This window comes from Eriocheir sinensis, chromosome 13, assembly GCF_024679095.1.
Source record: "Eriocheir sinensis breed Jianghai 21 chromosome 13, ASM2467909v1, whole genome shotgun sequence".
Classification (NCBI taxonomy): domain Eukaryota; kingdom Metazoa; phylum Arthropoda; class Malacostraca; order Decapoda; family Varunidae; genus Eriocheir; species Eriocheir sinensis.
Window position 1 is genome coordinate 20,569,370 of NC_066521.1, and position 14,328 is coordinate 20,583,697.

At 45.1% G+C, this 14,328-nt stretch overlaps 1 protein-coding gene across 8 annotated transcripts in view; it reads left to right on the plus strand.

Annotated features, from left to right (window-relative positions):
- LOC126998161 (AT-rich interactive domain-containing protein 2-like) overlaps nt 1–14,328 on the plus strand; it is a 44,381-nt gene that overhangs the window by 5,928 nt on the left and 24,125 nt on the right. For all 8 annotated transcript variants that reach the window (XR_007752655.1, XM_050859596.1, XM_050859598.1 and 5 more), the window contains exon 3: nt 3,528–3,625. Coding sequence is in view for 7 of the 8 variants with exons in the window: in XM_050859596.1 (XP_050715553.1) it covers nt 3,528–3,625 (98 nt within the window). In the remaining variant the exon portion in view is untranslated. The remainder of the gene's footprint in view (nt 1–3,527; nt 3,626–14,328) is intronic.

Below are 14,328 nucleotides of genomic sequence, written 5' to 3' on the forward strand. Positions count from 1 at the left end.
ATATGTACTGCTGTGCCTATAGAACCATTCCACTGAATTTCTTGTCAGTGTCTTGTGAGTGTGTGTGTGTGTGTGTGTGTATTGAGGAAAGTTTACTGTGCATAGGATAAGATAGAGGTTGTGTATGTCTAGGATGAGGATAGGAGTATTATCTTTGAAGGATTAGGTGAAAGAGTGATGTGTGAGTGGTTTGAAAATAGAGAGAAGTAAAAAGTGTTGAATAGATAATGAGGGTATTGTGTGTGATTTTAGGGATTGGTAGGAGCATATTTGTGGGTATGGTTGTGGGAGAGAGTGTGGGCAATGGTGTGTGTGTAGGCCAGAGAATGTGTATATGTGTATAGGATAGAGATGGTATTAGTAGTATTGAATAATTTACAAAGACCATTATTGAAGGACTGAAAGATGCCTTATAAGAACAGAATATTAGATTGAACTATTAGACAATGAAGAAAACAGTGGAACAAAATAAGGAACATATGAACAGAATCTTATCATTACATGTAGGCAAGTGGACAGGAAGAAATCTTGGTGCGAAATTAGACCACAGTGGAACAAAATAACGAACATATGAGCAGACTCTTAGCAGTGCATGTAAGCAAGTGAACAGGAAGAAATGTTGTTGCGAAATTATTAGCTGAAAATCGTGCAGTGTTAAGTGTTTGAAAATTGCTTTAAATATAGTATGGTACATGTTATTTTCTCAGGGTAGTGTGGCGGCGAGCTATTTTTCTTGGTCCAGGCAGGGCAAAAGTTAGGTCAGGTCAGAAGTTGTAAGTTGCAAAAGTGGAAGGACATGTCTTGGAGGCTGTGGCGGTGCTCTGGTTACTGCCCGGGACCTTCAGTTCATCTCCTTCACATTTTTATAGGTATTGATTTTATTCCATTTCTTTATATTTTTTTCTAGTGCTTACAGTGTGTGACTCTGTAAGCTTAATACACCCTTTTATTTACTCTCATTTCATTTTACTTCTTCATTGTGATTAATTGATAGGATAGAGGCAAACATATAGTACACCCATTTTTATATTGCTCTTTATTTTATTTCTACATTCACAAAGCAAAATTGTATCTCTTGTCACTCCCTTGCAAGACCTTTACCGGTGTGATTCATTAATAGTGCAGAAGCGAGAATGCCAATGTTCTTTTATGTTTTCTTCAAAGGATGTGTGAGGAGGAACTCGGGTAAAAGTGCGTTCTGTGGTTTACCTTAAAAGCCTTCACATACACCAAAAATAATAGGACAGTGAATAAGAATAATACAGTGAAATAAACAGTGGTACCCAAGATTATAGGGAGCATGCATGTCAGGTGCTCAGGACGTCTGCCAAACTATAAATTTATATGGTCTGGCTCTTCATGAGGGACACAGCTTGATAACGAGTGCTCATTTGAGGTATATAAATATTTGGGTTTAAACTCCGGACAGAAGTCATCACCAGCCTTGTTTTGCCACTCCTGTCACCGTTTTCTCAAGCTGGGTTGTACAAGTCATATAGTGTTTTCATGTTACCCCTTTCATCAGTATTTTAGGTGTGTACACTCTAGGAACAAGTCATTATCAACCTTATTTTGCTATCGTAATTGACCCCTCTTTCGGCCACCTCTTCGGATTCTTTACAGGAGCAGCAAGTAGCGGGCTTTTTTTTATATTATTATGATTGTTTCCTTTTTTTTTGTGCCCATGTGCTGTCTCCTTTGCTGTAAAAAAAAAATCCATTTATCATTTCACAAGTAGGAGAGCACAAACCATATTCACTTTCATGCTACTCCTTCAGAATTTCAGATGTATTGATATTTAGGTGTAAATTTTTGGTAGTAGAAGTCATCCACCTTATTTTGCTATCCCTTTATCACAAGTAGGAGAGCACAAACCATATTCATTCTCATGCTACTCCTTCCATCAGAATTTCAGGTGTATTGATATTTAGGTGTAAACTCTTGGTAGTAGAAGTCATCAACCTTATTTTGCTACCTCAGTCATTATCACAAGTAGGGTGGCATGAGGCATAGTCATCATTTTCATGCAACTATTTTCATCAGTATTACAAGAACACAAGAAAGGCATCAACCATCATCCATGTCTTTTATGCTATTTGTCATCATTATCTCAATTTCTACCACCATCAATATTGCCTTTTTGACACAAGCAGGGCATTGGGTGTATGCAGACCCAGGAGAATATTATATTACCCTCCTGTTTATCTCCATTTTTATCATCATTAGCAATAACGACTTCATATCAGTTTCAAGCCTCTATCCTACACCAGGCAAAATGGGAATCATGAGGAATATATCTTTTCTTCCTTAATTTCTTTTCATACGATTACATTCCTTTAAAAACTGAAAATGTACCACCTATGTTATCCACTACACTGTACAGTCATTCTTCAAGTTCATCCTCATCAATTATTCATATCATGCATCGTAGTGTTTTGTTTAATATGACCTTTCTCTTGTCATTCATTTCATAATTCTCATGCATACTTACTAACCTTGTGTCCAGAGTGCCAATGCTATCATACCATACATTAATACTTCACTTTATATCAGTTAAGTATACTTGTAACTTACCATGCTATCTATATATCCTAAGCTGTGTCTCCATTTATCTATTATCAAACTCACCCCCCAAAAAAGCGTAGCTCTACCTCCTATAATATCGTATTACAGCCATTCTTCAAGTTAAGCCTAATCATAGTAATCATTATGGTGTATTGTTTGACTTGACCCTTGTGCCAGTATTTTTTCATCATTAATACATAACTGTGTCTAGAATGCCAACACAGTCACACTCAGCCAGCCCACGGTTACCTTATTTCACCTTGCTACAGTGTATAGGTTGTACATTAGGCAGTATAGAGTCCTCTCCCAGTATAAAGTGACCTTGTTTATTTTACCCATCATTGTCACCTTGCTTCCTTTTACCACCCAGTCCATTGTTATATTGTGTATGGTTCTCATCAGCAGAATAATCATGTGTGTTTCCCTTGATGTTCTCTCCACCACATAGTTATACTCAGTGTGTGTATTAATCCAACCACACTCCTTTTGTTAGCTTCTCCCAGCCTAGAGTGGCTCCTTCCATCTCCCATCTTCTCAGAACAACACGTATATTTTTCCCATTAATAATACCATCTTCCCTTCTTCCCTTCACCATCCTACCCCAGCCAGGGCATCACCATCACTTCTTCGCCCTTCTTAATCTACAGTATTTACTTCTATCTGCCCCAACCTTTGAGTAACACTTCTATCATATTCCTCCATGATAATACTGCACACCATTACTTACTACCATTTCCCAGCCCACAGTACTTGCTTCTATTTCATCAGTCTCACTTGTATAATGTTCCCCCAGCATCATATCACCCATCAACCCAATAACCTTTCACCTAATGCCACCCTCGTCACCCAGTATCTTCCCCCATCACACTAATGCCACACCCACACACCTACTCACTCCCTCATCACTTCCCCTTCACCAGCCAGGGCGTCATAATCACCACCATTCCCCTCTCCCGCCGCAGGTTAATTCTCGGTGTGAGTGGGAGGACATCCTCGAGGACTTCCGCCTCCCCGCTGGCTGTGTCAACTCCGCCACAGCCCTCAAGCATATCTACATAAGGTAAGTTTGTGGTGTGTGCCTCTTGTGACTCTTATTAGTGTTTGCCACGTCTTCACTACCACCACCATAAGCAGTTCAGTACCATACATACAGGTGTTCTTTGTTAGTCTCTGGTGGTGGTGGGTGTTGTTTTGTTGTTTTCCCTATGTATAATTTTTTTCCTGGTGGTGGTGGTGATGAAGGTGTGTTACTTCTTCCATGTTCTTCTAGGTTGAGTGATGCTGCCCTTTTTTGTATATATTTCCCAGTATTGGTTTAGTTTAGATTTCTCAGCATCATGAATCATTGGAGGGGATGAGTGTTTGTTAACTGGCGAGGGATTGAATGTGTAAAGATGGAGTGACGGAGCAGGGGAATTTGAGACCTTTCCTGTGATCATTCGTTTTTGGGGGAGTTCCCGAGTGGGGGCGCGCATGACGTCTGAGTTACAGGTAGCACACAGATATCAGGATAGAAAGTTTGTATATGTATCTTGCTCATATATACGTTCAGCTAATCATTCCCATTGTTCTCCCATATAAAGTACACCATATTTTGTTCCCTCCCGCTCCTTTACACTCAGATGCAGTCAGTCAATCATCCAGATCCTTATATAAGTAAAGTTTAATATCAGTCCACTAAATATGACAAGACGGTATCCAATCCCATTCCCTTCCCTTATAAAGTACACTAAAGTCAACCAGTCCCTCCTCCTCCGCCGTAAATAGTGTTATGACCCGTGTGTAGAAATGCTCGTCCCTGTACGTGTCTCTGTGTGTGTGTGTGTGTGTGTGTGTTGTGTAATATGGAAAGCAGGGTAATTGTGATGTCCCCTATCGCTTTGAGGTAATTGAATGCTTATGTGTGCACACCTGCCATTGTTTTTTCCTATGTATAATGGCGGAGTATACAGCAGGATATTTTTTTGGTATTTATATATTTTATGTGTACTGATGCTTTTGTGCGTGTGAAATTATTATTATTACTATTGATGTTGGATTGGTGTGTACTTTATATAATTGTGCTGTGTGTTGTGAAAGATCTGCAGCCTTCGTTATTATTATTATTATTATTAGCATTAACATCATCATTACTACTGCTGCCACCACCACTTCCAATACCACTACTACCATTACTACTACTACTACTACTATTACCACTACTACAACCATCACATGAGGCCCGATAGTAATGGTGTAATTTTTTGTATCGTCACCTCGTCATATGCCATAATGCACGTGATTATCGTCTTACGGTGAAAATATTATAATAGGGCGTAAAGGGATGGCTATTAAAATTAAACGAGGGGCTTATATTTTGAGAGAGAGAGAGAGAGAGAGAGAGAGAGAGAGAGAGAGAGAGAGAGAGAGAGAGAGAGAGAGAGGTAAACATAAAAGGGGCAAGCAGAAATTAGAATGAAAGTGAATGGAAACAAAGAAATGTGAGGTAGGAAGCAAATTAAGTAAGGCAGAAGAAAAGGAAGAGGAAGGTGAAATAGAACAGGTAGAATGAAGGAAGACGAAGTAGGAAGCAGGAAAGTGTGGATAAGGGAAGAATGACGTAGAGAAAGTAGATAGAAAGAAGGAAAAGAATGAAGACTGAATTGGAAAGCAGGAAGAAAAGGTGCAGTAGGAATCAGAAGCAAGGAAGAAAGGAAGAATAAAAAAAAATACAGAAGGAAGCAAGGGAGAAAGGAGGAAGAGAATGAACACTAAAACTAAGAAGCCCACTAAGGCGAAACTAGTCAGGAGTAAACACTCGTTCCCTAGCCCGTGTTTCCTTCACCACCTCTCATCACTAAAACTAAAGGTAGGAAATAGGAGTAAGGAAGAAAGGGGAAAAAAAAGCAAATTGCAGGAGGTAGAAATGAACGAGAGAAACAGTTAGAAAGGAGAAAGAGAAAGAATGCCGAAACTGAAGGCAGGAAAGAGGAGGAGAAAGAAGACTAAAATCGGAGGTAAGGACTTGGAGTAAGGAAGAAAGGAAGAACTGGGACATCGGAAGGGAGGAATGAGCGTGAGGAAGAAAAGGAAGAGTAGAATTAAAGGTACGAAACGGGAGTAAGGTGAGAAAGGGATAACCAAGAGACACAGGATAGGAGGAAAAAGGGGGCGTGGCCAGTGATGAGCCGGAGGAACGGAGGGAAAAGGGGGGGCGGAGGGGGCGTGACTAGAGAAAGGGGGGGCGGGCGTAGTAAACAGGTCTTGAGGGGGGAGAGGGGGGGAGGGGCGCGAGAGAAGCACGTGGCGGTGAGAGGAGGCGTGGGAGGGAAGGGGGGGGGGGGGGAGTGGGCAGCGCAAAACGTTTGTGGAGGGGTGCGCGGAGGAGAGGGAGGGAGGGGGGGTAGGGAGGAGGAGGAGGGGTGCAGACAGCGTGGCGACATACGTACACACACACACACACACACACACACACACGGTTAGGCTGGAGGTACACACACACACACACGCACACAAACGTTGAGGTCCGCGCGCACACACTCCCCTGACCGTGTGTGTGTGTGTGTGTGTGTATCGACGGCGTACGCACACACGGACTATGGCACTACCACCACCACCACCTCTACCTCCTCCTCCTCCTCTCCTCCACTTGTTGAGTCATACACGCCTACCTACCTTCCTCCTTACCTCCCTCTCTCCCTCCTTCCCTCCTGCATCTGGAGAGGCCGGCCGGATGCTGCTGCTACACTTCTCTCTCTCTCTCTCTCTCTCTCTCTCTCTCTCTCTCTCTCTCTCTCTCTCTCTCTCTCCTTCCCTTATCTTACATTTATCTTCTTTTCCATTTAGCTTTCTTCACGTTTTCTTTCCCTTCCCTTAACTTTATCTATCATATTCTCCTTTTCCTCAATTAAACTTTACCTTTTCTTCTGTTTCATTTTCTCCAGTTCGCTTTCTCTAATTTTCCTTCTCATACCTGTCTTTGTTTTCCCTCATTTTCCTCCATTTAGCTTCCTGTACATGTTTCCCTTCACCTAGCTTGTGTAATCAGTCCCTTTACCTGAAGTTCTATAGGGATCGCATTTCTTTACCCGTCTTACCTGTGTGTTGAATTACCTGTTTGCACTTACCTTTGTTGTCCCTCTACCTGTGACTATTTCGGGGTCCTGGATATATTTTCACCTCTTCCTCCTTTCTGCTCCAAGATCATTCCTACCTCCTGTATTTTTCCTCTTCCCGTACTTCTGTTTCCCATCTCACCTTTTTCGTCCTGCTTTCAAATTAGTCTTCAATCGTTTCCTCATTTTATCTGCTCCCTCGATCATTCCTAACCCACTTTTTTCGTGATTCTTATTTTTATTTAACAGTTTTTTCACCATAGCTCGTAATTGCTCTAAAGTAGTTAATGGCATTTTTTTTTTATATCTTTTACTTACCTGTTCATGTTCACCTGTAGTTTCTGAGGCTGGGTATTAATCTCACCTTGTAAGCCTATACTTCACTGTTTGATCTTATTCCTGAGACTGAATCAAGGCCACAGACTCAAGGGCCACTGCGACGGAGATGAGCACCGAGGCAACGCGTAACTATAGCGAATACCCTCGACTTTTTACCTCTACCTATCTATTTTCCGCCCTCCTTCCACCTTTACTTATCTTTTCTTCTCATACCTTCTTACACCTTTCACTCGCCTTAATTCTCTCCACTTAGCTTTTTCTATCTTTTCTTCTGGTCCTGTTTACCTGTTGGAGCCTAAGCGTGTTAATATCACCTGCTGTTTAGCCTAATTCCGATGTCTTGCCATACTTCTACAGTCTTTTAAACACTCCTGTCCAGGTTTGGTGCCCACACTACAGAATGGACATCAACTTGCTAGAATCAATTCAGAGGAGGATGACCAAGATGATTCAGGGACTGAGGAACCTCCCATATCAAGATAGGCTGAAACATCTCAACTTACATTCACTAGAAAGACGAAGAGTGCGGGGAGATCTGAAATAAGTATTTAAATCGATCAAGGGTTACAACAAAGGCGATATAAGTAAAGTACTGAGAATTAGCCAGCAGGATAGAACACGCAGTAATGGTTTTGAATTAGAAAAGTATAGATTTAGGAGGGAAATAGGCAGGCATTGGTTTATTAATAGGGGAGTGGGGGAATGGAATAGACTCGGCAATCACATAGTGAGTGCAGGGACGATAGCATGTTTTAAGAGTAGACTCGATAGCTACATGACGAGGATAACAGGTGGTAGTGGGAGGGAATCTGGAGCTGCCTTGTGTAGGCCATTCGCCCTCTTGCAGGCTCCCTGTGTTCTTATTTCTTCACCTGATTACTAAATTTGATAACTTATTTAGGGTAGTGGATTTTCCGTGTGGGTGTGTGTGTGAGAGAGAGAGAGGTTTCCCAAGACGTCCCCTTCTTGCCTTGATGTTGTGAAAGTCTCGAGGCATGGCGTACCTCAGGGCAATGTGCTGAGGATGAGGGTGCTGAGAGGTTGTGGTGAGCGGAAGGGAGGAGCAGGAAGAGTGGTGGGGAGCATGGGGGGAGGGGGAGAGGGGAGGTGAGAGGCAGGCAGGCAGGCAAGGCGGGCGGGGAGCACATCGCCCGGAGCCACACTCACAGTTATGCCAGACGAGCGTGTGTGAGTCAGGGAAGGGACGTGTCCGGGCCTGCTGTAGTGTTGCCGGGCGTCGCGCAGGGCTGAGGGTGGCGCGGCAAGTGGGTCACGTGGTGCTAGTGGTGGCGGCGGCGGCGGTGGCGGCGAGGGTTGTCAATGAAAGGCAACTCGGCGGGACCTTGGCCACGTAACCGTCCCGTGCAGGTTTCCGCGTTGGGGAGGGTCGCGTGGGGGGGTGAGGGGGTAGAGGGTTGCTAGGGTCTGCGTCAGGGGTGCCAGGGTGTGTGCGTGGCCCCGTGATGCATGCCTTGTTGCCTTCACGTGGCGGTGCCTTATGACGCCTTCACGCCGGCGAGGCAGCAGGAGGCTGGGGAGCGGGGCATCCACATCATGAGGGAGCAGGGGCGACCGCACTAGTCGTTGTACTGAATGAAACTCGTCATCCTCGCGTTGGTGCTGAGAATCGATATATTGTTTTCCGCCACCGTCTCCCGGGGCCGTGAGGGTGAATGGCGTGCCTGCGCTGCGCTGCTGAGGCCCAGCGGTGCGGCGGCCTCGGTGACCTTGCCGAGAAGGGCCGGATGTTTGCCTTGAGACAGCCTGGGCTGGCGGTGGGCCGGAGCACCAACCCCACAGCCGCAGAGGGGGAGGGAGGGAGGGAGGGAAGGGAACACTGTAGGGTGTCGTTGACCTGTTGGGCTCATGTTTGACCCCAAGGGTGTTGACCCGTGCCACGACCCCGTGGAGGAAGCGTGTACCCCCGAGGCTGCTGGTGACAGACGGAGGTCACTGCTGGCTGTTGTCCCTGCGGTTGTTGGCTTGTTATGGCGTTGACCCGTGTGACCTGTGGGTTGACCTGTTGACGGAGATGTTAGTGGGCGTGGCGGCGGCGCGGCGGGTCAGTGACAGGTGCGGTGACGGCGGCCTGGGTGGAGTGCGGCCCAATGGACACGTGTGTGTGCGCGTTTATGCGCAGTGTAGTAACCTTGGCATTGACCCAGTGAAGCAGTGGGGGAGCGAGAGGCGGGGCCACGTGCGTGACGCGCTGTGACGTCACTGTGACGTAGCCAAGGGATCTCCGTGTGGTGGTGGCCTTGTTGATGTGGTAGTAGTAGTGGTGGTGGTGGTGGAACAGCGTGCCAGCCAGCAGCCCTCTACACCAACGCCCCGCGCCTCGCACACCACCCCCACGCGGCCATGGCTCAGGCCGGCACACGCACCGCCACCTTGACCCTGGGCACCACCATCCTGCTATTCACTACCACCATCGCCCCATTCATCACCACGATCTCAGCATCACTCCCTCTAGGATCACCATTCTTCCATGCATTACCACTATCCTTCCATTCATCACCACGATCCCTCAGCATCACTCCCATCCCCAGCATCCCGTCACCACTTGCTCGCTGCCATCATCCTTCCGTTCATCACCACGATCTCAGCGTCATCATTCCCTCCCCGCAGCATCCTGTCATCATCACCCTCCTGCCATTCACCACCACTATTCTATTCATCACCAAGATCCCTCAGCATCACCACCACCACCACCACGATCCTTCCATTCAGAAACATCCACTATTGACCACCAAGATTCCTCAGCATCAGCATCCTTCCTTCCCCAGCATCACTTCTCACTCCTATCACCACCCCAGCATCACCTCTCACCCTCACCACCCCTCCATCACCTCTGTCACCATGTCACCCACAGCCTCCTGCAGGATCACCACCACCACCTCACTCACACAACTCCAGTATCCTTCCATTCATCACCAGCATCACCACCTCACTCACACAACTTCAACATTCCTCCATTCACCACCACCATCATCACCACACTTCCACAGCCCCTTCATTCACCTCCATAGCACCTCACCACATAACACATGGAGTCATCACCACTCTTCCAACTCCACCACCACCATAGCCACTAAGAGAGAGAGAGAGAGAGAGAGAGAGAGAGAGAGAGAGTCCCCACAGCTCCCTCTCTTCAAACTCCTCCTCTCTCCCCCCTCATGTCCTCCTCCTCCTCCTCCTCGAGCTCCTCCTCTTCCGTTCCGTATTGGGTTTTCCTTTACCTGGAGTGACTCTCTCTCTCTCTCTCTCTCTCTCTCTCTCTCTCTCTCTCTCTCTCTCTCTCTCTCTCTCAGTAGTAATTCCACTGTTGAAGGTTGCGAAAGAAGGCTTGGTGTGTGTGTGTGTGTGTGTGTGTGTGTGTGTGTGTGTGTGTTCCAAGGTCTTCATATCGTGTTTATGGTTTGGGAGTATTGCGTGGTGTTCCATAATTTCTCCTCCTCCTCCTCCTTCTTCTTCTTCTTCTTCTTCTTCTTCTTCTTCTTCTTCTTCTTAGTCGTTGTTGTTATATTTTCATTGTTCTTAATCATCTAATTCTCCTCCCTCCCTCTCTCTTCCTCTTCATCACACTTGGCCTGCTCCTTCTATTTCATCACCTCCTCCTCCTCCTCCTCCTCCTCCACATCAAGATTAGTCGGTCTTTACGGGCTTAGTTCTCAGTGCTTACCTACCAACACACACACACACACACACACACACACACACACACACACACACACAATTCAAATACATCTGGTCTCTCTATATAGAATGCAGTTGTGAATTAAGATTCTCTCTCTCTCTCTCTCTCTCTCTCTCTCTCTCTCTCTCTCTCTCTCTCTCTCTCTCTCTGGTGATCCTTGAGTTTAATGATAAGGATGTGTGTGTGTGTGTGTGTGTGTGTGTGTGTGTGTGTGTTTAGATAGGTGGGTATTATTGGGTAGTTCTCGAAACGTAATTTTTTTTAGTCCATTTATTTTTTATAAGTCTTAAGAAAAAAATAATTAAAAAACCGTAGTGCTTTTTATTATTTTTATATTTGATAGCTGAAATTTGGGTCAGCTGAGGGGTTGCAAGTTTATTTATTTATTATTTGTTTATTTTTATGTTTTAGTCCCTGATTCGTGTTGACTTCTTTTCTTCTTCTTTTTCTTCTTACCAGTAGCAGTATTATCAGTCTGCTACTTTCACTTTTTCTTCATTTTTCATTGTCATTTTCTTCATTGCAGTAATAGTAGTATCATCTGTGCTTCTTTTTCTACTGATGTTATTACTACTACTACTACCACTACTACTACCACTACTACCACTACTACTACTACTACTACCACCACTACTACTACTACTACTAACTTTTCCTCCTCCTCTTCCTCCTCCTCATCATCATCAGTATCCCAGGTGAACGTAAACAAAGGTAACCAGATGACGCGTGGCCGTGGGTGTGGGCTTGTCGTGGCTCTATTTTTAGACACACGTGGCGCTCATGCTAATAGGCACAGGACGAAGGCAGGCAGAGAGAGAGAGAGAGAGAGAGAGAGAGAGAGAGAGAGCAGTCAGCTTTATCCTCCACTCCATGGTTGTTGCTCTCTCTCTCTCCTCGCAACCGTATCGCATAACAACTTTCCTCATTCACTCAACCACAATGAAACAGATCCAGCAAGAGAAAGAAAGAGGAGGAGGAAAAGGACTAAAATGAAGAAACTGTTACGAAAGAGGAGGAGGAGGAGGAGAGGGGGACAAGGACGGAAAAGAATAGAGAGGAAGAGATAACATAAGAAAGAGTAGAGGAGATTTAGGCAAGGGAAAGATACAAAGGAAGAGATAATGTGAGAAAATAGGGGAAGAGACGAGGTGTGTGTGTGGGGAGGCAAGGAAGGAAAATAAAAGGAAATTGGGGAAATATAATAAATAATGATGTACAACAATCGTAATGATACTAATAATATAAGACTCCTAAGCATTACAAGCATAACACACAACACGGTGCCTCTTACGGAACCCAAACAGATCATGACCAGAGTTCCTATCAAGCCCTCAATCTACATATAACGCAGTGCACTCCTTGACTCGTAGATAAAGAGCAAGAAACACACTATATATATCACATTAGGAAATCAGGCTCCTTTATCTCCCTTTCTTAGTGGTAATGGTAGGAAGAAGTCGATAGAAGGAAGCAAAGTATTTATATTAGAGAAAATTCGTCTTTATCTATCTATTTTTTCTGCCGTGGTGGTTCTCTCTCTCTCTCTCTCTGGTTGCGCTGGTAGTGGTGTGTGTGTTCGTTCTTGTGTTCCTCAGGCCGCACTCTGTCTTCTTATCGAACTGAGATCGATGCATCGTAACTCTTGAAGATAAGATAAGGCGCGAAGTTAAGCATCATCCCTCGCTCTCGTGCCCCGAATACAAGGCAGGCTCGTTGGCTAGCTGTCGGTGCGTCTGGCTGGGTGTGAGTGTTCGTCTGTGGTTTAGATTAGAAAGGCTAGTTATGGTACGCTTGGGTTATGTGAGAGAGAGAGAGAGAGAGAGAGAGAGAGAGAGAGAGAGAGTATCCACGACTCACTAACTAATCCACATTCACCACATCTCAATCACGAACCAAAGTACAACACCACCATCATCAACACCACAACAAGCTACATCCATTTAAGTGCTGTGTCTGGCCGCTTCAGGGACACCATTCATGATAGTGTGTGATAGAAGGGGAGGGAATGCAGGGGGAGTTTAAAGGGGTGAGGGAGGTTAAAGGGCTTCCACGTGTAGGGTTCATTAGTAAGGTGTGTGTTGTCTTGACCTGGTTGGATATGTCTTTATTTATTTCAATTTGATTTTTTCCATCCTTCCTTCTTTAACTACCTAACTTCATTACTTGCTTAATTTTTCCAGTCCTTCCTTCTTTTTAACCTCTATTGCCTCCTTTCCTTTTTATTACTTTCTCTATAATTTCTTGCGTCCCTCCCTTCCATTACTTACTCCTTCCTTTTCCACTCCTTCCCTCGTCCTTATCCTCCTTGCTTATTTTTTTTTCTCATTACTGTGCGCCGTAACCTCTTCCCTCTGACTACGGCCATTCCTTATTCATTATTTTTTCTCTCAGTTTAGTTTACCCCCTTCTGGTTCTGTCATATTAATTTATTCGTTTTCCTTTATCTTTACGTCCTTTATTAACCCTCTTTCTTCTGAGTTCCCTTCCTTCATTTCTACCTTTTTTTCTTTCTTCCTTTACCCTCATTCGTCTAGTTGCGTCCTTCATTCAATCATTCCCTTCTTTTTCTTCTTCACTTTCTTCCCCATAACCTCTCTCTTCTAACTTCTCATCTAACTCCTTCATTTCTATCTTTTTCTTTCTTCCCTTACCCTCATTCGTCTGGTTCCGTCCTTCATTCAATCATTCCATTTTTTCCTTCACTTCTTCATAACCTTTCATCTAACTTCTTGCTTCCTTCCTTCCGTCCTGGCCTTTTCATCTATCTCATCCTCAATTACCTGTCCATCTCCTCGTGCAAAGCGTCTTCTAATTACTCCGCCAGACGTTAATTGCCCCCCAGGTAGGCAAACTCAGGTGAGCCGGTGAATTATGACCCACAACACACACACACACACACACACACACACACACACACACACACACACAGAGAGAGAGAGAGAGAGAGAGAGAGAGAGAGAGAGAGAGAGAGAGAGGAAAATTTTGATATCCTTCCAAGAAACAAAAGCAATCAAGGAAACGATGAATAATGCAGCGATCATGCTCTCTCTCTCTCTCTCTCTCTCTCTCTCTCTCTCTCTCTCTCTCTCTCTCTCTCTCGGTCTGTTAGTCATCCGTGTCCCTTGTTTAACAGTACTTGGAAGCGACTCATTGTTTCAGAGAGAGAGAGAGAGAGAGAGAGAAACGTGCGTCGTCGTCCTCTCCGTCGCCATAGAAACGTTTCCCAGGAGCTGAAGGCCAGAGGTTGAGAGAGAGAGAGAGAGAGAGAGAGAGAGAGAGAGAGAGAGAGAGAGAGATAATATGCGACGTAATGAACTTCGAACCCTGGACACTAAATCACAGAACGAAGCCTTGACCACGGAGCCACGCCATTCACTTTCCATCCCTAGTATACTTCAGCATCGAACCCTGGACCACTAAGTCTTGATCACGGGTTGAGGGCTTGGACAGTGAGCCACGTAAGCAAGACCCATTCACGGTGTTAGAAAAGGAAAGTGGAAAAGGCGGAAGGTGTGTGTGTGTGTGTGTGTGTGTGTGTGTGTGTGTGTGTCAGGAGGAGGAGGAAGAGGAGGGGAAAAGTACTTGTGGAGGGAAGAAGAAGAGGAAGAGGAGGAGGAGGGAAGGTGTTAGTGG